At 51.9% G+C, this 24,104-nt stretch overlaps 4 protein-coding genes across 4 annotated transcripts; 3 read left to right on the plus strand and 1 right to left on the minus strand.

Annotated features, from left to right (window-relative positions):
- Positions 1 to 7,347: 7,347 nt before the first annotated feature.
- Positions 7,348 to 10,346, plus strand: JR316_0011179 (Guanine nucleotide-binding protein alpha-4 subunit; the record flags this gene model as incomplete). Its single annotated transcript, XM_047896840.1, has 8 exons — positions 7,348 to 7,585; positions 7,974 to 8,742; positions 8,795 to 8,999; positions 9,046 to 9,100; positions 9,157 to 9,396; positions 9,446 to 9,528; positions 9,593 to 9,626; positions 10,192 to 10,346. 8 exons carry the CDS (start codon positions 7,348 to 7,350, stop codon positions 10,344 to 10,346), a joined length of 1,779 nt encoding a protein of 592 aa, XP_047744885.1.
- Positions 10,347 to 11,054: 708 nt separating this feature from the next.
- JR316_0011180 (uncharacterized protein) lies at positions 11,055 to 11,495 on the plus strand (the record flags this gene model as incomplete). The annotated part of the gene is made up of 2 exons (XM_047896841.1): positions 11,055 to 11,079; positions 11,239 to 11,495. The coding sequence occupies 2 exons, from the start codon at positions 11,055 to 11,057 to the stop codon at positions 11,493 to 11,495; spliced, it is 282 nt and encodes a 93-aa protein (XP_047744886.1).
- Positions 11,496 to 13,591: 2,096 nt separating this feature from the next.
- On the minus strand, positions 13,592 to 16,884 carry JR316_0011181 (uncharacterized protein; the record flags this gene model as incomplete). Its single annotated transcript, XM_047896842.1, has 2 exons — positions 13,592 to 13,896; positions 13,950 to 16,884. The coding sequence occupies 2 exons, from the start codon at positions 16,882 to 16,884 to the stop codon at positions 13,592 to 13,594; spliced, it is 3,240 nt and encodes a 1,079-aa protein (XP_047744887.1).
- Positions 16,885 to 18,519: 1,635 nt separating this feature from the next.
- JR316_0011182 (ATP-dependent DNA helicase tlh1) lies at positions 18,520 to 23,774 on the plus strand (the record flags this gene model as incomplete). Its single annotated transcript, XM_047896843.1, has 8 exons — positions 18,520 to 18,526; positions 18,577 to 18,764; positions 18,817 to 20,153; positions 20,203 to 20,667; positions 20,717 to 21,918; positions 21,969 to 22,515; positions 22,565 to 23,560; positions 23,612 to 23,774. 8 exons carry the CDS (start codon positions 18,520 to 18,522, stop codon positions 23,772 to 23,774), a joined length of 4,905 nt encoding a protein of 1,634 aa, XP_047744888.1.
- Positions 23,775 to 24,104: the final 330 nt, after the last annotated feature.

Raw genomic sequence — 24,104 nt, forward strand, 5'->3', positions numbered from 1 at the left:
CAGCAGGTGTCCCAGGGTCTCGTTGCTCAGTTCCGTGAGCTTCCAACTCTCGTTACCGACCAATCTGAGCAATCTAGACTAGCCTATTCCTGGAAGCGAGATAAATGAGATGATTTAAACGCGGAGTAATTATGAATTGGGGCACGAGGAGAGCGTTTGCGCCATGGTTGACATACCATGCTACACTGGGGATACATTGTAATAGAGGTGAAATGTTACCGTAAATCACCTCTTCAATATTCACATGGAGGTCATGGCACGTCTACATAACCAAAACGTTAGATAACAAATGTGGTACGTCAGAGTACTCACCTTGACATTGCTGTAAAGATATGGTTTCGGGCATACTCAAATCTAGCGACTCCTGAATCCCCAATGCACTAGTCCATTTCATTCAAAGCCAAAGAGTATGGACAGGCAAGACGAGATGTTTTGGTCCAGTGGGACACTGCAGGCCTGCATTTGAATAAAGTGAAAAGTTTCAAACACTTTTGAGTGAGTCTGTGAGATTAATGGCAACAAGAATTCAAAGAACCTACTGGTATAAATATATCCAACACTACTCGCAAAGTTGAAACCCCGCTGGTGTTGTCGTGAATACACCACAAAACACATTTTAGCCTTGGTTGGGGTTAGGGATTAGGGTTGGTGGTGACCACAAAAATACAGATTAGGATGGTTTAGGGTTTAGTTTTTAGGGTTGGTTGGGATTCGATATACCACAAAAGCACAGATTAGTCCGGTTAGGGTTGGTTAGCATTGGTTAGGGTTGGTAATTACAATTAAATATTTAGCTGGTTAGGATTGGATTCCACGTTCGGGTGGCAATACATGGTGTCTAATGTACTATAGCACCCATACTACGCAGCGAGGTTCTAGCAGACAAGAAGGTTGGGGATGTAGTTTAGATCATGAGGTCTTTGCATATTGTAGGCGAGTATGTATATTTGATGTTGAATTAGTAGGTAACATAGGTTATCGGATGGGGATGTAGCTAAACCCTATAATCCACACATGGAAGCAGGCCTGCATCCTTCTGTATACTTTCCTTCCATCGCAACACCCATCCAAACACCAAGGAAGGAGGTGGAAATAGAAGCGTCCACACAGCATCAAGGTCGTTATTAGCGAGTAACCCAGAGTCCGCATGGGCGACTGCCAACTTTAATATATGGACATTAGCGGTTTGCGCATATGGCATATCGAGACGCCCTGCGCAGAGTTGACGCGGCACTGGGACAGGCACAGAGACGAGCGGGGGAGCTGTAAGTCATGAGTGGGTGGAGGGGGTCTGCAGCGGATTGTGCACGTATGACTTTTTGCAGCTAGTGTGTTGATGTTAATGTCGAAGTTGCCATTGTGGTCATGAAGGGAGGTTGGGGGGGATGTATAAATTGTGTGTGTGTTTGGAGGCGGGTTTGCTTGAAAATGGTGCAAGAGTTGGGCAACAGTGTTGAGCTGGACACAGTTGGTTGTGGTTACGGAGTGGGATTAAGATAGGAGGATGGGAATACGCACGATTGAATGGTACCCATTACACTCGTATCATCCTCCTCTGTCTTCAGTCAATTTTGCTTGCGTCTTGTGAGTGTTGACTTATTGGTTGTCAAATTGGTGGCGGATGTATCCGGTATCCGTAGGAGAGGATCTGCGGGGGGTGGTTGTAAAAGGGGGAGTTGGTGAGGTTGTATATGGCGGGAGTCAGTGATTGTGACATTGTGGAGTAGACGGAGACGGATGTGATGGTAAATGTGGAAGTGTACGTACCATTAAAGCGTGATATGTAAATCGAGGAGGTGTCCGTCACCACTTCAGCTTGAGTATAGAGGCCGTTATTGAGCTGCTCCGCGGATATTCAGATGAGGGGCGGTGTGATATGGTTGCGGTAAGGAAGAAGACGGAGGAACTGGCCATGGCCGTGCTTTCGACATGCAGTGGCAGTAGGGAGAATGTGTCAAAGGGCAGTATTTGAAGTGCGGAGGCTTGACGAGGATTGGAGATAAGCCGCGTCTTCTGCTGCTGCTTCTAAAAGCCTCTCGGGACCCATTCTTGCACTTTCATAAAAGACGACATGGAGACGAGCGAGAGACGACCGTGAATCTTACAAGTCCGTCGATTGCTGCCAGCAAAACAAGGACAAATACGCGAGACACTCGTCACCTGTAACGCTTGCCCTTCTCCACGGAATGCGTTCACCCACCTTGCTCCAATACATCCCAAGAAGCGCAAGCCCATACTCCTAGTTAGGGGCTGTATTACAATGAAAAACACGTATTCTAGGAAAAATGTTATTTGCAACAATGCACAATCTCGACAAACGTAAATGACACGCACCTGGAAGAAAATATCCAACCTACCAACGATCTATGCAGACGTCAACGTCATCATTACAAGTCGCGAAAACGTCGTGGAATTGACGTAGAATCCGCACTCGATCCCCCGGGTACGTATGCTGCTTATTGCAAATACACTGGGTCTTCTGAAGTTGGTCTCATTTCCCAGACCTTCTAGGTCGTATATCGGAAGTCTAGTTGAGCCGAGTAGGTTCCTGCTAGTGCCCAAGAGGACCCGCAATGAAAGGAGACGTTGGAATTAGCTTGAAATTGCGAATTGCGCGAGGGGGAGGATGTGGATATGTACGTGAGTCGAAATTTTCGAGAAATTTTTCGTGATTGCGTGTTGGGATGGATGCTTTGAGTGTTGTAGGGTGTACTGCATAGTCGTATAATATATTACGGTTTGAAAACGCAGTATTCTTGTACTGCCTTCTGATTTGTATTGAGAGCGCGTTCGGGCGCTTAACGTTTTTCGACATGTCCAACTTTTCTCAATCTACTTTCACTCAAAATTCGTATTTTAACAGGTAGTATTAATACCATTTTATACCTCCAGTACCGTGTAAAAAAGAAGAGCAAGACAAGAACTTACTGAACGGTGTGGCTCAAGGTCAAGAGTGGTGACCGTGCACATCAACAATGGTTGTTTGGCACAGCCAAACACACAAACGGGGCATGGCGGCGGATGGACAGACATGCTGAAAGCATGGGGGCATAACAATCTGCTGCTACACATTCAAAACGAGTCAGCTCAATAAATCCCAATGCTTCTCAAACAAATTCAATTCAAACTCGACGATACGCACGGAGACTCGGCCCATCTCCCTCTGGTACGTGCTTTGTTTGTTGACTGCATCCCCAGCCATAATAAAGGAGGTAAAAATTGACCATTTTATCCGTCCGATTAAACTATGAGCTGATTTGTATGGTAAGGTACACCGTTTGAGATCAGGCGTACCTCTAGCAATTCCTCACGCTGCGGTGGACGACTGTCAGGTATGAAAACTTTCTGGAATCTTAAAGCTATGACAAACTCAAGCTTGTAATCTAAGTATCGTGAATATACTATCCCAAAAGGTGCTCCTATTCTCATGAACATCTGTGCGTTCATTATTGTAACCTGCTTTACATTGTTTAATAATACATCAGGGGGTATATTCCATGATCCAGGTATGCGAATGGCGATAATCTGATGTCTGCTTGAATCAACATGAAATGTACAGACCTATTTGAGCGCCCTGATGAGTTCTGGCCAGAGAGATACTTGCTGACTCCGGATGGTACAAATCCGGGACATAAAAAGAGCTACACGATTCGTTTAACGTTACCCTTTGGTAGCGGGAAGGTGACATGACTTGTTTATCCAGGCGGTACATAGGAACTCATCTATTGATAACATTTAGAGGATATGCCCAGGAATTCATCTCGCAAATACAAATGTGGTATGTATACACATATATTCGTCCATTCTCAGAACGCATTAACGCGTCCTGAATGTAGAACGTAGCCGTCATGCGGCTCATTTGGGCGTTTGGTTTTTCTCGAGTGGATAGGCCGGCTACAAGAACAACAGAATGGAATATATCAGATGAATATGATGATGTGAGTGTAGTAAATTGTCTACCTGTGTAACATTTTGCAATTGAAGAGTCTCCAGTAGGGTATAAGTTTGACTCCAAAACCATTCAAGTGAAAAATAACGCCACGAAGTCAAGAAAAAATGGATATGATCGAAGACTGCTACAAACACGTCGTGCATCATGGGTAATGTGTTATACATGTCTTGAATTCGAAGGGGCACGGACATAAGTGTAAACCCTACGCTTGTACACGATATACTACATTCCACTGTATGTATCCAAACCAAAATATGAGGCTTTTGTGACTCCATCGACGTTTGAAAGGTTTCGACGACGCTGTAAGGTCTCTGACCATCTTTCGTGAGCAATGTAGTAAAGTTGTGCGACGCATGAGCAGATGGGTGATCCCGACTCGGATTCTCGCAGAAGGAGATAAGCTGTGAATTTAATTAGCGATGAAAAGGCTTACCATAATCTCGGTCTGAAGATTACTGTGTCCAGCAATAACTCTCAACCATGAAATCCAACGGAATCATCCATCATGTATACTGGTGGCTGGGTGGGGAGGTCTTCTTGAGGTCCCTGTGCGCCAATAAGTGGGAAATTCTGGCGGCACTAACAAATGTGATGTCATGTTCTCGAGTTCGGCATGTTCGACGGTTTAGAAGACCTCGAATTGACTATGGTACATAATATAATGGGCATCACTAGTTTGTCTGGATATGTGATGATATATTTGCTTGTTCCGCCACAACCACAAAGTCTCTTTGTGAGCGATGGGCGTAGAGAGCGTCTTTTGCTAAGCCACACAAAGCATTCATTGCGACTGCGTTAAACACTGATTTTAAAATTTTAAATGGGCGGTTTTTGGGTCAAGCCTCATGGACAGTGATGAGATATGCACCGGGTGACTCTCAAGCCACTGAGCTCAGCGTTGCGTGCTTCGATGCTCTTTATTTCTTTGAACAATCAAAGGTACTTCCTACAAAACTAATTCAATCAACTATTGTACACTATTTCCTAATGCATATAAACATACTCAAGCACTTGTGATCTTTGTGTTGATTGAGAAACCCATATGATACCTTTGTCTTTCCCTCGTGTCGACGCGCTTCAAAGACGCGTGCAGTATCGATTTCAATCTCCGCTCGAAATACATGCGGCAACCCTTTGATCACGGAACAACCACGCTGTTCGCACTCTGACCCATCCTCGACATCCATGTTCGCTCTCTTCCTCTCTTCTGACCATTGGATCCCAAGGTAGATGGCTGTAGTCTCATGAATTATAATGCAAGGTTATAGGTGCACATTATATGAATTTTGAATACACCTGATTCAAGTTTGCCTCCCACAGCTCGGATTTCACTACACCTCTATCTGCTCAAACAATCGACATTCGAATGCATGGCACCTACGAGTGGCTCAAAAGTCCTCTATTGTCCAGACGTGGCTAATGGTATGGTGGTCATGAGTATGATTGCACGGGGTGAACAGGCTCTTTGTAAGTCATTCAAGTTTCACTTTCGACCGCTCCCTTTGGGCATACACCATTGCGATTATTGTTTCCGCATTTGCTGGAAAGTTTGGAGGGTGCAAACTTGCAGCCCATTATGCTGCTGGATTCAATTGGCGCGAGTCTACTACCATCGGGTCACTCATGAGTCGCAAAGGGTCTGTAATTTTTTTGCTGAACACCAGCGCCTAACCGATATATACTTCCTATAGGTTAGTCGAGTTGATTGTCCTCAATGTTGGCTTGTCAGCTGGAATTCTGTCACCCGTGAGTCTATCTCCCTTCATTATATTTTTAGTTGTCAAGCTGAGTGTCTCTGCCTACAGCATGTTTTCTCCATGTTTGTGGTTGGAGCGCGGTGGTGGATAGCGGTGTGCCGCTGATTTTGGCGACGAGTGCGAATGCGAATGCGGTGTATGGTGCTGTGGGCGTTGAGCCTGCAAGTGATGGAAAGTGTGCGTGGACTTGTTTAATTTGGCTTCTGTTTTCTGTTTGCTTACGAGGATATGCGGTATAGATTATATTCCATGCACTACCCCGCTCAACTTGACATTCACGCTCGATACTCGCTCTGAATTGCCCATACACCCGCTGGATCTCACTACTCTCGCCGACCCCTCCTCCGCCTCGACCTACTCCCCATCGACATCAACGTGCGTCGGGATCATCCAGTCAGCAGATGCATTCCTCGGCCCAGGGTCGAATAGTGGTATCGGGGATATGATCCTCAATTCCCATTTCTGCGAAACGTGTACACCGTCATGGCATACGTTGCACCAGGCAAAGAAGGCTCCTTCCCTGTAGGCAGTGGAAGCAGCAACACCGGCGGAGACGTCAAACCGCGTCATTGCCGTCTGAGCGGGCCTCCAGTGTACGTGCCCTCCGAAGTCCTCTCGGTGTGTCCATCTCGTCGGCAGCCGTTCCCGCTGAGCACGATGTCATGGTGAGTGGTAAGGCACAATTTTTCATCCGAAGCGCTGGTGCTAACCCCGTTCCTTGCTGCACAGTCGCCCATTGCCCACCACGCAGAATGGTGATGATGCACCTTGACATCACGTCCTCCCGACTACCCTTGTCTGCTGTGTGTCCACAGAATGCGACGCCATGGTGAGTTGATTCATAATGTAATGGGGTTGGATTGATGTTGAACGCGTCGAATGCATCTGAAGCTAAAGTACACTGGGAGCACGACAGTACGCAGGCGCGCCAGGATTAGGCGCGCCAGGATTATCGTAGACTTCGCTAACGAACCTTGCCAGAATATCCCTCGCCACGACGTTGGGTGTAAGCAACCCCTTGCCAACGAGTCGGGGATTTTATGCCACTGTCGTCTGTGCCGGAATTATGGCGTGTGGGTGTTGGAATGACGTTGGATGCTAAAAAGAAGGCAACACGGGTGGATTGAATAAAATGGTAAGTAGCAGCACCATGACTGTAATGAACAGCATTGACGCACCTTGCCAGAACATCCCTCGACACCGCGCCGCAAGTTGATGCCGACACCTGCAAGTAGGCCGCGTCACTCCCCTCTCGTCAAGTTGTTGATTCGATACTACCTCGACCTAGTCATTGATCTCGGTGAGCATACAGCGTACGCGTGGTGATCCATGATATGTGAGTTTTGAATTGTGATGGATGCCAGAATAAACACGGTGATTATTATGGACAGCGCTGACGCACCTTGCCAGAACATCCCCCAACACCGCGCAGCGTGTACAGAAACATGATGCCGTCAAACGGTGAGTCCATACAACCCGTCGTTCCTTGCGAAGGTGAATTAGACAGTAGCTTGCGAACTATGACAACAGCCTGTCGTGTAGACGCTCACACTATAAACCCTAAACCCTACACCAAACTCAACACCAGCGCCCCATCCACCCGTACCCAAACCCCAAAACCCACCCAACCCTCAAAAAATGGGTCTCCCAACATCCACAACCTCCTCCACCTCCACCTCCGACAAGCCCCTCACAACCCTCCTCCTTCCCCCACCCAACGAAACTCCCTCGGAAAGAAGCACCCGCCTGGAAGCAGAGGCGGCGGCAAGGAGAGTGAGTGAGATGATTAATGAGGAGTTGAAGGTTGAGAGGGCTGAGAGGAGGAGGAGGGAGAGGGGGGTTGTGAGGGTGCTTTTGTTGGGGCAGAGTGAGAGTGGTGAGTTTTTTTTGGGTTTTTTGTTTTGGGTTGGGGGTTTTTGGGAGGGGAAGCTGACGTTTTTCTTTGATTTGTGTTTTTTGGGAATTTTTTGGATATGGTGTGCGATTGCGACTGGGATTGGGATTGGGATTGGAATTGGGACTTGGGATTCGATGCGCGCTCGTGCTCGTGGACGTGGGTTGTGATGGTTAGGCAAATCAACGACGTTGAAAAGTGCGTCGTCTCATCTTACCTGTGTTCTTATACTGACTTTCCTTCCCCTCTCTCCTCCCTTCCCAACCCACCAACTTATTGTATTACACCCAACCCAACCCACCTACCTACCCACCCGATACTCCCACCCACCCACGCGACACAGACTTTCGAATGAAATACGCACGCGCAGACTGGGACGCCGAGCGCGCGTCGTGGCGCGCTGTGATCCAGCTCAACGTGATCCGCTCGATCATTACGATTGTGGAGGCGCTGCAAGCTGAGATGGACGGGGAGCCCGAGGGCGAGGGCGATCTGCAGCACCCTGTCAGTCCTGGGGGGAGTAGCAGTGCAGGTGGCGGGGGAGAGGCAAGTGGGAGTGGTGTGGGAGGAGGCACGGGGAGGGAAGGGAGTAAACAGTTGTCGACGCTGTTGACGGGTAAACACCAGGTGCTGAAGATGCGCCTCGGGCCGTTACGCCGCGTCGAGACTGATCTGAAGAGGCGGCTTGGCGCGGGGTCGGATGAGGATATGGGCTTGCCCTTGCCATCGCCAGCGCCTGCTGCTGCTGCTGCGACGGGTGATGGCGCAGCGACGAATGTGCTGGGCAGAGCGAGTCTCGGCCCGTTAAGTCTCGAAACGGATTCGCAGGGTCTGGCGCGCCCGCTTGGTGCTGCGTCAGCGCAACGCGAGTTTGGAGTGACGCGGTTGCAGGAGGCGTTGCAGCGCGGACAGCGCCTGGTGCGGAAGGGCTCGGCGCAGAGTGTGAGGAGGCAGGCGAGGGTGGGGAGTGGGCGTGCGACGCCGGTTGGTGAGGATGGGGAGGGGGAAGGAGAGATGGTGGACGATGCGACGGAGATTCTGGCGAGTTGTTTGGACGATATGAAGGCGCTGTGGACGGACGATGTCGTACGTGCCGTGCTCAGAAAGCGGAGGATAAGGATCGAGGATACAGCTGGGTTGTACGTCCGCTCTTTCTCTCTACAAAATACGTGTGTGCTAATAGACGCATAGTTTCCTGGACGACCTCGACCGCATCGCCCAGCGCGATTACTCGCCGTCAGACGATGACGTCGTCCGCGCACGACTCCGCACGCTCGGTGTGCAAGAGTACCGCATCAGACTGGATGACGGCCCGACTAGCATCTTTGCGGGCGGTATCGGCGGAGACGCTGGCAAAGAGTGGATCTTGTACGACGTAGGTGGTTCGCGGACCGTGGTATGCCTTGTCTCCCGTTCTCTGTCTTTCTAGGTTGCTCACGTAGTCTCAGCGCCACGCGTGGTTGCCGTACTTTGATAATGTCCAAGCTATCATATTCCGTGTGTCCCTCTCCTCCCCTCCCTTCCCATTCGTTAATCCCCCTGACTCACCCCAGTGGCGCCCGTATCATGCTTCGACGAGCGTCTCACCGAAGACGCACGCGTCAACCGCCTCGAAGACTCCTTCCTCCTCTGGCGCACCGTCTGCTCCTCCAAGCTCCTCGCCAGCACGACGATGATCCTCTTCCTGAACAAATGCGATCTCCTGAAGAGGAAGCTGAAAGCGGGTGTGCAGGTGCGCAAGTATCTGCCTAGTTATGGCGAGCGCGCGAATGATGTGAATACTGTTGTGAAATGTGCGTTGGAGCCGTTTTTTGGATTTTTGATTGCTGATGGTGTTGGTAGATTTGAGAGAAAAGTTTAAAGAGCAGCTAAAGGAACACTCGCCTCCACAGCGCGCGAGCTACTTTTACGCTACGTCCGTCGTCGTACGTCCCTCCCTCCCTCTCTCTCTCCCCTTCTCTCTCTCATCCCTGATGGATTAATTTACAGGACACAAAAGCTACAGCGACGACTATAAAAGCTGGTAAGCACCACTCTCCTCCATCTACCCTATACTACTAAGCTGACGTGCGGGTTATGTATAGTCAAAGACAGTATATTGCGAGACTACCTCAAAAACGCCGATTTCGTACGTCCCTTCTTCCCCTTCCCCTTCCCCTTCCCCTTTCCTTTTCTCTCCCTCCCTTCTTTCGCGGGCTGATTTTATGTCGTACAGCTATCGTGATACGCATAGTGTTGAGTGCGTAGATGTATACTGTACATATATGCGCGCGTCGGTCCGTCGTATGGTCGATCTATACGTTTATCTAGTTGTTAAAGGTCTCATTACTCCGTTTTTGTGTATATACTTGCATAGTTAGTTAGTTAGTTGGTTAGTTAGTTACTTTTGTTTTGGTCTGTTTCATCGCTATTTTATTTTATTTTATTTTATTTTATTTTGCCACTTCTATCTATCTATCCAATTCTATCCAATTGTGTTTAGGATGCCGTTCCCAGTTGTGACCCCGGTGCCATCTGACTCTCTGACACTCTTACCCTCTGACTCTGACTCTCTGACTCTCTGAATTTGAATCTGAACATGGCTTCAGTTCGACCACCACGATGTTCTATTCAAGTACGGCAAGACGATCAGGATAGGTGGTCGACTATCGAGTCCCGACTCTCGACTCTCGACTCTCGACTCTCGACTCTCGACAGTGGACGCGCTAACCACGTTCAGGTCAATTTGTCGCCACTAGTCTAACTAGACGAGACGAGACGAGACGAGAGTCGAGTGCTGTGCTGTGTAAATGTCTCAGGATCAAACCTCGATGAATTTAGTAAATGAGGCGAGACGAGATGGAAGGCGTGAGACGAGACGGTGCGTACGCCGTGATGAGACGGGTTCAATGAACGAGACGAGACGAGACGAGAAAGGACGAGCGGCGAGACGAGACGAGGAAGAAGTAAGCGAGAGAGAACGGTATCGGATGTATAGACGTACGACTTTAGGAGTTTGACATCGAAGCGCGCGCACGGTTTGGATGAGGTAATTTGTAGAGTTACTGTTACAGTAACGGGTGGCTGATTCAAACAGCCGCTAAATAGAAGTCGTTGTTCCGTTCGCAAGATTTCGATTTTCAGCGGTTCATACAGATGTACGGAAGAGGGTCGTGATTGAGTTGAACAAACGAAGCATCATCAAGTTGAAGAAGGGACAACAGGCGTGAACTTGAAGGTCACTTTTGAAACGCAAACATAACGCGAATCTCAGGAATCAGTAGTGCAGTGATGTATGGCATTTGGCCTAAGGCAGACTCCATCACTGTCTAACTGCACCGTCACTTCGGATGATAGAGCTAAAGGGGAGGTCCGAGGAAAAATGGGTTGTTCGGGCCACGTTCGGGCGGCATTCGGTGAAGTCCCACACATCATGTGATTAAATTTTCACGCCTTAGTACAGGGGCAGAAAATGGATTGTGTGTTTTACGGCTTAGGTGCGCTACATCGAGGAAAGCTGATGTTCACACGTCTTCGGAGTGCGTTGATTAATAATAGATATTGACTGACATCAAGAGGAAGTACGTATTCCAGTAAGCACCAGGCGTAGAACCATAGCGGTCGGAATCAGGCCCTGAAGTGACATCTTTGTTCAGTATTTCCCTCATGGTGTTATAATGATAAGAAAACAAACCAGGATGCTCTGAGCCACAGTCGCATACGCGTTCAACCCGACCAGCGGGTACGTCTGCTCGCTGACCTGCGGGACAAACTGGCAGATGGCGACGACGACGAGGACGAAGATGTACATGGCGGACGTCTCGACGAGCACGAAGAAGATGCGCATGTACCGCCCGCGGTTGTGGGATGTGGATATGTCTCGGGTGGTGGTGTAGATTCTGTACCCGATTAGAGAGGTTGTGTAGAGGTTGGTGCATAGGGAGAAAATGAGCCCGGCGGCTGCGACGTAGTCGATTTTGGAATCGGCGGGTGCATCTGTTATCTTTGGGTGTAAACAGACAATTACGGTGCTAGCGATTGCGATAACTGGGGGGGTTCTATCAGCTCTAATGTCATATTTAATCCAGGCAACTATAGATATTTACCAATTTCGATAGCCAGAAGCACTAAAGGGATCATGGCCACTTTCAGGGAGTTCCCCCAGATGCTGTAGCACCTCCAAATCTGTCGACACATCCAATATAAGCTCATGCTTTCCGTGCATAAAAGAATGTACAAACGAGCAGAACATCCGAAATCAAAATCGAAACGGCGAGTGTAGTCCCAATCATCAGTTGAATCCGTTGCGGGATATTTAATGAGGCTTGAGATAGAGACACCCGTGTGCTACTGCTATACACGACGGTTGAGTTGCTTCCTGTCCATTGCACGACGAGATTGATGAGTGAGAATGCGTATAGCGCTGTGATGGCGGCTAACACTGCACGATGCGCCTTGCTTTGCTGCGTTTTTGATACTAAGCTTATTCTCCCCCGAAGGGGGGGCCTTCGTTGCATTGGGCCTCCTGTTTAGAATTCCTGAAATCTGATGCCAGATTCGGATTCCTCGACCTTAAAAACCCCTAAATCCATTTTCAAAATATTTTATTTTGTACATACGGAGGTGCTACATAATTAAATATGTAATTTATGGAGGCGGGCCTCCAATTTGATGGAGGCCACTGGAGGCCGGCCTCCAAATTGATGGAGGTCACTGGAGGCCGGCCTCCGTCTAAAAATAACTTTGACAGGCACTGGAGGCCGGCCTCCGTCTAAAAATAAATTTTGACAGGCTCTGGAGGCCGGCCTCCGACTAAAAATAAACGCATCGAGGCCACCTGAGGCCGGCCTCAATTCGTACGCGCATCATACGCGGGATTGGAGCCGGCCTCCTGCCTGTCTCCCAAAGCCTGCGCTCGCCGTCCCGACGCTTGCGCTTGCTGCCTGCCCGACGCATGCGCTCGCCGCTGCGTGTCGTTGCGCCGCCACCTCCGGGCCGCTGCTGCTGCCGCCACCTCCACTCGACGCCTGTCGTTCAGCCGTCACCGCGTGTCATCCCGCCGTCGCCGCCTGTCGTTCAGCCGTCACCGCGTGTCATCCCGCCGTCGCCGCCTGTCGTCACGACGTCACCGCGCGTCGTCCCGCCGTCGCGTCTAGTCGCCGCCCACCACAACACGCACTCTGTTGCGTGTTGTTGCGCCGCCACACCCGGGCCGCTGCTGCTGCTGCCGCCTCTCCTCGTCCCCTGTCATGCCGCTGCCGCCTTCCCTCGCCGCCTGTCATTCCGCCGTCAGCGCGTGTCGTCCCGCCGTCGCCGCCTGTCGTCCCGCCTTCGCGTCCACTCGCCGCCCACCACGACACGCACTCTGCTGCGTGTTGTTTCGCCGTCACACCGGCCCGCCGCTGCCGCTGCCGCCTTCCCTCGCCGCCTGTCATTCTGCCGTCAGCGCCTGTCGTCCCGCCGTCAGCGCCTGTCGTCGCGCCTTCGCGTCCACTCGCCGCCCACCACGACACGCACTCTGCTGCGTGTTGTTGCACCGCCACCCTCGGGCCGCTGCTGCCGCTGCCTCAACTCGCCGCCTGTCGCCCCGCCGTCGCCGCCTGTCGTCGCGCCGTCGCCGCCTGTCGTCGCGGCTCCGCTTCCACTCGCTGCCACAACGATACGCACTCTGCTGCGTGTTGTTGCGCCGCTACACCCACGCTGCTGCTGCCGCTGCCTCGACTCGACGCCTGTCGCCCCGCCGTTGCCTCCGCTTGCCTCCTGTCGCTGCTGGTTTGCTGTTTTGGTTGCGTCACGCGTTGGCCTTGCTGTAGTATAATTCTGTCAGCATATTTTAGACTACTCATCTTACCTGTACATCCATTTGTAAATATCTCATGGGAGCTCTGTTGTGTAGACACCAAAAAACAAATTTATATGACATTTTGACAAAAAAACACGCATATATCTACATATTTTTGTTAGAATTGGCTAATCTTACATGGAAAAACACTTACATTAACAAAGTAACTACAGCCCTGGGCGAACTCGATAGGTGGGCACCACGGGTATGTGCCCGTTGACGAAGACCTCAGCTCGTTGAGATGCCGCCGCCAGAAGCTTCCGACTGGGAGGCGTGCCGCGCAGGATCGATTTCCATTGCACTCTTGTCAATGGCTGGGCCTGGCGAGTGCGGATGTCTTCTACGCGTTCACGGTACCATGCCTCGTTGGCAGGCGTCCATTCCACCCACTGTGATCCGTTCATGCTGGGGGGCACCTGCCACAGGTTCGGGGGAGGGAACCACGATTTTACCGTTATTTGACCTTTAGTAGCTGAGAAAAATGTTGTTAGTGCATAAAATTGAGAATAAACAAGGAAAACATACCTGTGTACAGCGTGTAGGTGCCGCATATAATGGACAGCTCGTTCTCGGTGAGCTGGTCGTCGCAATAACACCAAGTCGTGTCGCCAGCTGGCACGATGAACCCCTGCCGGTTCTGAATAATTTCCTTAGAGGGGCCAGCCAGCCCATCGTCGACGCTCAGAAACTCACTGGCTATCCTACCCACCAATCCACCCCTCAGCAAGGCAGCCCGACCGTGTTGTTGGTGTTTGATGATGTTCTCGCATTGCAATCGGTATGCTTCGAAGTCATCAACGCCAAATTTGTACGCTGACGGGCGGACAGATCGAGGGGTGTATGGCTCCTGGACAGTGGAGCAGCGACCCGACATTTCAATGCCCATGAGAGTGCGACAGGGCACACCTCTCTCCAGCAGCATTTTTGTCAGGGAGTCGATGCGAGCCCAGGAGTGCTCTAACCTGAGCCGACACACGTAAAGGGCGATCTCCGCCGTTTCAACACCCAACATCCACTCGTGTTCCTCTGAACGAGGTTCTGAAAAAACAAACAGATTTTCATGGGGGCGGTGTATTTGCGAGAGGTCCAGCAGACGAGACAGGGATGTCAGGCTGTGCGTGTTGAGGTCAGAGAGGGCGGCCGGCATTTCTGTGCTTGTGGGTTCAATGCAAGCCAGATAAAACTGTTTGATGTGTTGTCGAGCGTCCAGGGTAACTTCTGGGGTAAGTAACTCTGTAAACCCAAAGGTTTCGACCAGTTCATCCCAGTCTGCAGCGGCACAGGGCGTCGTCGTTGTGCCAGGGAGGTAGCCGTAAGATTGGCGCAGGCATCTGACCATATCGTTGTCGGGTGTAATGGGCTGGGGTTGCACAACATCCGTGGCGGGCGCGTCCGTGGTCATCTCAACATCCGCATTTTCATCCTCAACAGATGGGCCTGCTTCCTCCATCTCGAAATCTTCGACGACGGCAGGGGGGCTCTGTTGGACCCGCGACTCGCTCTCTGGGGAACGACGTGCTCGTGGGCGAGAGCGCGTTGCAACCTCTGGGGGTGTTGGCGAGCGACTGCGCAGGCGCCGTCCTAGCGTGGGCCGTGGGGGTGTCGTGGGTGCGCGGCGGGGTCTATCTCGCGATGACGAGGGTGTCGGAACCTCAATGACAGGCGGGTTGTTTGGAGGCAAAGGGGGCGGGGAAGGATTACGAGCGGGGGGAAGGGCCGACGTTGAGGCCACCGGCGCATCGGGGTCAGGTTCAATGGTGTCGTACCAGGGTACGCCTTCCCACTCTTCCTCGGCAGGTGCTGGTTTCGGGTGCTGCCTGGGTTGTTTTGCGGGACGTACACCTCTACCGCGGCGATGCTGGCCTCTAGCAGGCCTTGTCTGTGCCTGATTGCGCTGGTCCAACATTGCGGATGCGCCTGCCAACTCGGCTGGTGGTTCCAAATCTCGACAGAGATCCCATTCGTCGGTCACACCGTTGTAGACCTTGCGGTGTGGGCGAAGTTTGGCCTCCTCGATGCTGTTTCGTGACGTTGCGATGTGTTCGCGCATGTAAACGCTGGCTCCCTCTGTGGACACCAGCGTTTTCCAGACAAATACTTTGCTACGTACCACCGATGGGTTGTTCTCTCGGTTCAGCCGAGCCTGTCTAGCTTCTGGCGTCTCTTTGGCCAGAATCCGTCGTCGTTCTTCCACCCTTGCAGCCCAGTAAGCGTCCCAGTCATCGTGCACAGAGGTCAGCAACTTGTGGTTTTCATTCGCCAGTTCGATCATGCGCAGCGTAGGCAGGTTGGCGCTGTCAATGGCGAGCTGACGCTGTTCCTCGTCTCTCTTTTGGAGCTTTTTTTCCAATTCTTCATATGGCTGAGACATGTGCTGATCCAATGCCTCTGAGTTGTGGGCGAAATCGTTACTGAGGATAGAATACACCAAAGTAGTGGAGTACTCATCTCCCAGCGACTTCATCGTGAGGCCCTCCGTCGAATGAGATTTATTAAAAAATTTGCGCGCAAAGGCGGCTGCGAGAGACACGTCCATAGACTTGAACAGGTCGGTAAGTGTTGCCGCCAACAAGTCGCGCGGGGGGCGAAGTTCGAGATTGAGTATTTTGTGGGTGAGGAAGATTTCCTCTTCCCGCATCCGCCACGGATAATAGACTGGAACATGGTGTTCCAGAAGCCATTCGATGGGAGGGCGTGTCGCGTGGGTGCTGCTCAACTCGTAGACCATGCCGACACGAGGGGTTCTGGCGTTAAACGAAAATACGTTGGAATGATACAAGCCATCCAGCCATACTTCTGAGATGTCAGGATGCTCAGCGCGGAGGCGTTCATGCCATGCAGGGACGGGGCTTTTGGGATCGTGCTTGATGTGCTTTGAATAGATCTCGCGACGACTTTGGGCGACGAGATACGACAGGTAGCCCATCCACAGGATAAACGCGTTTCGGGTGGCCTCAAAGCTCCTTTGCGCGTCTGCTTCAGAGCTATACCTGAGATCATAACCGAAGCTTTTGGGGCTAGGAGGCGGGGTTCCAGGAACGCGACACCATAAGCGGATCTTTTCGCACAGAAGGGTGATGTTTTCATCCAATTGGCGCCATTCTTTTACGCTGTGCCACTCCATTTCATACGTGGCCGGAGACTTGTGCGGTTTATTGCGCAAAATCTTTGGAGACCAGCACAAAAAATTAAACGGCAAGGACACGAAGGATGGCGCCAAGGGTATGAAGGCGATCCATCCGTACTGATCGTGCCAGCGCACTGGCTGTTTGACGCCCTCTAAATCCAGGTCTCGTCGCCGAGGTTCTGCTCGTGTCGCCTTTTGTTCGAAGGGGTTGGTGACGTCGACCTCAGCGGGTGGGATGATGACGACACGCTTGCAGTTGGGGGACACGTATATGGTGCCCTTCTGGACAAACGCGGACCCTTGGGCCCAATCGACGTGGGATTGCTTGGACATCTGCAGCAGAGTAAGTAACAAGCATATGTGGGGAACGAACGCGAACACTTACGGTGAGGAATGGCGCTTCAGGTATGTGTTGTGGGCGCAGAGAAGAAGGGTCGGAACGATGGCGATGGCCTTAGATGACTGCAGAAGAGCTTCTGCAGTCGCCTCAGATTGCTACAGAAGATCTTCTGTAGTTTTCAGAGGTCGGGGGTGTTGGTGTCGGTGGACGCGTCTGGCAACAAGGGCGGAGGAGAGAGCGAGGGTGGCTACAAGCAGAACGGTTGGGATGGTGTCGATGGCCTTAGATGCCTGCAGAAGAGCTTCTGCAGTCGCCTCAGATCGCTACAGAAGATCTTCCGTAGTTCTCAGAGGTCGGGGCCGTGGGTGTCGGTGGACGCGTTTGGAAACAAGGGCGGAGGAAAGAGTGAGGGCGGCTACAGAAGAGCTTCTGAAGCCTATCTCGGATGACAGACGTGAAGTCGAAAATGGGGGTGGAGGGAAGAACGAGGCTGGCTACAGAAGAGCTTCTGTAACGAATCTCGGACGGCTGACGTGAAGTGTCAAGCGTCGGGGCAGGGAAGAGCCAGAGTGGCTACAGAAGAGCTTCTGTAACCTTTCTGGGATGGCAGACGCGGCGTGCTACAGAAGAGCTTCTGTAGTGTGCGTGCGTGCTAAAGAAGGAAGTGGACTTAGCGTTGGAAGGTTGAAAAAACGCCCAGAGCGGAGTTTCAATTGATCACGTGACCGCTCGCGGGCCCTGTTGATCGCAACCCCAGAGTGTTCCTGTTCTCCATCCACCTCCAAAGCTCTTTGGTCGTGGATCGCGGGCCAACAGTACCAAAGCTCTTTGGTACTGCCTAGCCCATCCTCCTCCGTGTCGCACCCCCCCTCATGGTGCTCTGATCCTCAAGAGATCGTGGCTTCTGTCCACCTCCAAAGCTCTTTGGTCGTGGATCGTGGGCCGTCAGTACCAAAGCTCTTTGGTACTGCCTTGTCCATCCTTCTCCGTGTCGCACCACCCCTCACGGTGCTTCGATCTTCAAGAGCTCGCTCCTGCCAATGCCCCCCCACATATCCATCCGCCTCCAGAGCTCTCTGGTCGTGGTTCCCCCCAACGCTGCAAACCAAAGCTCTTTGGTTTGACTCCACTTCATCCTACGATTCCGTCGGCCTGGGATACGTGTGCCAGTCGACCTCCTACCTTGATTCTGTGATCGTGAGTCAATATACCCGCCTCCAGAGATCTCTGGTCGTGGGCTGTCGGGTTATCGTGCAACCAGAGCTCTCTGGTTTGTGCGCGTTACACACGACCTGGCCTCCCGATATGCTTGCGCACAACGCCTTGCCGCCGTCGATTGTGTCGGGCGCGATGTTCGATTGGGACGCCTCCGGACTATTGGGCACTCAGGTGTCTGATTAATTCAGCCCTTTCCTCTTATCGGAACGACAGTCAATTAACTATCGATCTCTTCTTTACACCCCTATACGTCTTCTGGAGGGCAAATATTCTCGCCTTCCATCGCAGAGCGTAGGGCGTCGTTCTCAGATATAGACCCCTTCCACCCCCAGCGTCGTTAGTGGGCCTATCCTGTTCCCTTCCCTCACCTAGACACCAAACTTCCAAGCATTTTCCAACAAAAAACGGGGATGGAAGGTCAGTAGGGTGTTTTATAGCGGTTACATGTACTAACCGTTTGATTCCAGATCCATCTGAACCAGCGAAGCGACGCAGGAGGGAAACAGAAGACGATGGTGGACGTGAAGGGCGTGCGAGGCGAAAAGACAACCAGCGATCGGTCACAGTAGGCGATACTGTGGTGCCACGCAACGCCGACATGAAATTTCAGTGCACACACTGCCGCAAGGCGTACAGTACGCCCTACAGTTTACAGGTGAGCTAGTTTCCGATGTGTTTTGATATTTCACGCTAAATCCATGCTACAGCGTCACTTTGCTGATTCGCACGCAGAACCGTCGTTGGAGGTTCCCCAGCAGACCTCAGACAACGAGCGATCGTTATCTCCACCGTCGCCGGCGCCCATGTTTTCATCACAGCTCCCTCGCCCATCTTGGGGAGCCGCACCTCCTACAAGAGCCGCACCTCCCGCTTCACAGCTTCATCCGCCATCTACGCGCTTGTTTCTTATCCCGCACGCTCCCAGCAGGCAAGTGTCGCCGCGTCCCTTGGGCTCGAGGGCAGGATCGCCCCCAACAATGATTCCTGCGCCGGTAACCCCTGCGGCGAGTCGGCCATCTACGCGCACGTTTCTTGGCCTGCGCGCTATCAGCAGCCAGGGGTCGCCGCGTCCGTTGGTCTCGAGCCCAGGATCGCCCCCAACGATGATACCTGGGCCCGTTTCTCCTGCGCCACTGCGCAACGTATCTGCGCAGAGGATGACACCGACACCTCCGGGCATGCATCAGCCACCGCCTATTCGCGCCACGCCCACCACTGCGATGGAAGTAGATGTTTCGCTCTACGACATCGTACCCGATGACCACACAGTCATCTACGACGACGCGCACAATCTTCCGGCCCTTGGAATTGTTATCAACACTTTTCTCAAGATTGTTATCTGCATAGAATGTGGGGAAGCGATTGAGCCGGCGTCGGTGTGCGCACACGTCAAGCAGCACAATGCACACTATACACCAGGCCCCACATTGCTCGAAGATCTTCGGCGGAAATACGGGATCGTGTCGCTGGCTGAGATAGCCTACAGCGCTGGACCAATCCGTCCGATTTTTGGGATTCCTATAGAGGCTGATCAGCTCCATTTTTGTTCCAAATGCCACCGCGGCTACAACTCGTTGTTGAGCCTGCGGGGTCACCAGTCTAACGGGCAGCGTTGCCAAGTGCCTATCACGCAGCGCGCTTGCTACACGATGTACGGGCAGATACTTACAAAAGGCCCAAGCAAGCGTTATTTTCCAGTCGATACTTCGTGCCTCTCGCTTCGCCAGGACATTCCCTTTGCATACTCGACTGTTTTTGGAACAACAATGCCGCCTCCACCCGATTACACACAGTTGCCCGTCCAAGACATTGAGGACCCGCAAAATCTGTCCTCGTTTCTCTTCCGCGAAGGATGGCTTGACGCAGTGAAAGGGTTGACCCCTGTCGACATCCAGGAGGTTACCAGGCTACCAGACGCCAAGACCGAGCCATGGGGCAAACAACTCCAGCTCGCAGCCCATCACGCACTGGCCAGTGTACAGCTACTGGTGAACGAACACCATACGTTCGGGATGACACATAATATTGCTCAGTTCAATCAATCGTGAGTTTATTTCCATTAAAACAACGCTGATATTAACCCCACACGGTAGAAGCAACATGTCGTCAAACAATTTCAACCACATTCAACCCGAGACGCAGCAGCGATACGGAAACATTATTGTGCGGCTTATTTTCAACGTTTTGCGCACCATGGACTCCGCGTGGACATCTCCCGTGCGCTACCCCGCTCTCGACGAATCTCAGAAAGTAATTTTGCTAGAGCTACGAGCCAAACTGGACGGCGGAGACAAGAAGCTCATCGACGAGGCATATCAGAAGGCGTGCTACTCATTATTTGCACACGAGCGACGCCAGTACCCGATCAGCTCTAAGCTGCGAAAATTCTTCTCGCCCGTCATCTTGTTCGTAGTTTTCTACTCTCTGCGCGCGAACGGGAGCTTTCGCTTGGCGTCAGAGATTACGGGCATATGCGCCGCCGTTGAATACTGCATTCGGGCGACAATGCTCTTTGAAATTGAAAGGATTTCCGAAGAATCCAATGTATCGTCATTCGAGTAAGTTCCTTACTTTTTTCATGTTCATTTGTTAAAATATTGTTCCTAGCGCTCTCAAAAAGGTGGAAAGGTACATCTCAACGGGGCAGGAGACGCCAATGGCGTTTATTTACAACGTCCACCGTGTTCTCGCATCTGTGCGCTCAGACGAAGTCACCGCTTCCCAGTTTCGTTTCACGGACAAGAACGGAAGAGAGGTTAGCTGCAATGGCCACCTCATATCTCTATCGATGATCAAGAAAATGCACGACGAGGAGCATGTTCGGTATGAGAACATGGTGCAGGATCGTCTCTTTTTTGGCGAAGACATACCCAGCGATCTCTTCCCTGAACTCGACCTCGAGAGCATAGTCGACAGCGCCAACAATACATCTGCTGGCTATTGCTTCCTGGACGACCCTCGTAACAATTTTTCTGCTTATCGGGACTCTTACGGACGTTGGTTGCTCTCCGACCCTGTGCGAGCCCAGCGTTTCGTTTATATGCATGAAGGCGAACTCGTTTGGAAGCCTTCTGCCGCCCTTGACCTATTGCGGCGCATGGAACGCGTACGCGAGGTCCTAGCGCCGGGGGTTTCCTACTCGACTCTTCTGCAGGTTCGGGGGTCGGAATTTGCACGCGCGTTACTCAGGAACACACCCGCAGCCCTACGAAACCTGCGGTTTGAGATGCACTTGCTGGCGCACGTTGCGTTGCAGGACAAGACATCGCATCTACATCTCAAGGATCGCCACATTCCTCACGTCATTACCCGCGAGTGGGCAGAGTCCCTCATCCGAAACCTTGCTGTATTTCGCCCGTTTGAAGAAGTTCTGGTGGCGAAATTCCTCAACCCCGAAGCACTTCATCGCTATCGCGTTCAGCTTTGGCCGGGCATCAAATCGACGATGACGTCTGAGGCATTCAGTGCTCAATGTGGCGACATGACAATGCGCTATCTCCTGCAGCCGTTCAAGCCTCTTCGCTGGCGCTCTCTGATCACGGCGTTTGCGCGTTTCTTGCCGGATTCTCGCTCATACGAGTCTCAAAAGGAGTTTTTTGTCGACACGGCCATGATGCACTCATCGGCGATGAGCAACAATCGATACGGGCGACATTCTGACCAGGCGTCGCAGTCCGACTTTCGTACAACCATTGGGTGCATCCAGGCCGCTTTAGACATGCAGAAGCATGTTGGGATTGGACAGGCGCGTCCGTTTACGCTCACTGTACCATCCGAGGTACCTGAGACTTTCACTGGTGGCGCTCAAGGTCAGTGGCATAACTAGACCGCTATTTATGCATTATTAATTTTTATTTAGGAATTGTACACGACGTTAGCTCGCTAGAGCGCATAGCGCGGTCAGCTATGCTCGAAATCACAGGAAGTTTGGAGGATCGCGTGAAGGAGACCATCCTCGACTCTATGGCGGTCGTCATGGCGCAGATTTTGCCCAAGACACCTCGTCCGCTCAACGAGAACAACCTCCGCCCTGTTGCAGACATTGACCCCCACCCCTCGCGCCTACGCTCTCTGCGTCAATTCCTCAAGCGGCCTGCAGCGAACTTTAGCTGCCCCGAGCAGGCGCTCCTCCTGGAGCTCATGTGCCGCGGGCAGCAGAGCGTGCTGGGTATCTTGGGCACGGGCAAGGGAAAGACGATGCTGGTCTTTCTCTATGCTTATTTATTCGGGAGCTGTGGCATTACGGTTGTCATTCTTCCGCTGTCATCCCTCCGCATCGAGTACAGCCGGCGCGCACAAGAGCTGGATATCTCCTCGTCAATCTGGACGCCAACGGCGAAGCACAATTTGGACGTTCAGCTGCTGTGTGTCTCGATTGAGCACGTCAACTTTCACGACTTTGAGAGGTGCGTTACATGCCCAAGTATTGATTTTAGTTATTGACTTGATTTTCAGTGATCTCGCGTCTTTAGAGCACCAGAAGCGTCTGAACTGCATCATCTTTGATGAAGTTCACAAGGTGGTCACGGATATCACCTATCGGCCCTCGTTTGAGAAATTCTGGGTTCTCAACAAGGTAAAGGCGCCGATATATGGGCTTTCTGGATCTCTGCCTCCGTCGACAATGGCAGAGTTCAATCAGCTTACGGGTACCACATGGAAGGTTGTCCGTACGACTTCAAACCGACCCGAGCTTGCCTACAGGATCATCCACGTCACCGGCGACATGCTGAAACGGCTCGTTGAAGATATCGCAATGTACATTGCGAATTATGGACCCCGCGATCGTCTAATGGTCTTTTGTCGCACCAAAGAAGATGTAACGGCGCTGTCCGACGCTCTTAGAGTGCCTGGTTTCACCTCGCACACCACCGAAACCAACGACGACACGTTGCGAAAATGGCGCTCTGGTGAAAACATTGTCATCGTCGCCACAAGTATTCTGGGCTGTGGGCTCGACTACCCAAGCGTTCGCCATGTCCTACACTGGGGCATTGCGCACTCGATGGTTGATCAGCATCAGCAGGAGTCTCGCGCTGGCAGGGACGGGCAGCGTGCTGAAGCCATCACATACGTGGCTTCTCCTTCTCGTCGTTACTCCAAATCTGCGACCGCGCATGGCCTTTCAGAGCTCGAAAAATGGTCCTCGTCAACGGATATGTGTTTGCGGGCCATTCCTAGCTCGTATCTTGACGGCGTTCCCATCACATGCTCCTTGCTCCCGAACTGTGAGCTTTGTGCCTACTGCTTGGAACAGATGAACGTCGCTCCGCCTCTGCGAGTGGCCTCGATCTCCCACCTCATCAGCGACCCAGTTTCTGTGCCAGCTAAGCCCCAAACAACCCCGATTCGCCCGCCATTCCGTGTTTTTGTCCCTCCAAAAACACCTATCACCCCCGTCATACAGTCTGGCGAGTCTACGCCTGCCTCTGCCGTTGATTTGACGTCAAGGTAAGTCTCCATGTTTGACTTGAAGTATTTTAACAACAATTATATTTCTAGTTCTGCTTTTTGCCAAGTTTCATCACCATCGACTCTAGTTGCTGGGGCCAGCGACGACAGCGGGACCTTTGGTACCACAGCTGGCTCTCCAGTGTCCCCCACCTTCCACTCTGCGAAGCGCGTGCTTCCGGAAGACGACAACACGGCCAGTAAACGGTTTTAGGGTTTAGGGTTTAGGGTTTAGGGGGGGAGCGAGCACCGAGCGAAGCGAGGTGCGAGCGACTAATTTAAACTGTGAGTTAAATGGAAAGTAGCCAGAGAGCTGTTGATTGTTATCAGCAGCCAGCCCTTTCGTCTTTATAGACTCTTCAGTGGCTATTCTTAGAAGGAATGTTCTGGAACATCCGATGACAGCGCGTGAAGTGATGCTGCGCAGCTGTCATGTATCTTACCGACTATCACAAATCTGTCAATGTTTATTGTCAAGTTAGATAGATCTCTGATGAACAGAGTGTCACGGGTCGATGTGGCACATGGTAACCTGTCAAAAGTG

This window comes from Psilocybe cubensis, chromosome 10 (assembly GCF_017499595.1).
Source record: "Psilocybe cubensis strain MGC-MH-2018 chromosome 10, whole genome shotgun sequence".
In the NCBI taxonomy this organism is placed as follows: Eukaryota; Fungi; Basidiomycota; class Agaricomycetes; order Agaricales; family Agrocybaceae; genus Psilocybe; species Psilocybe cubensis.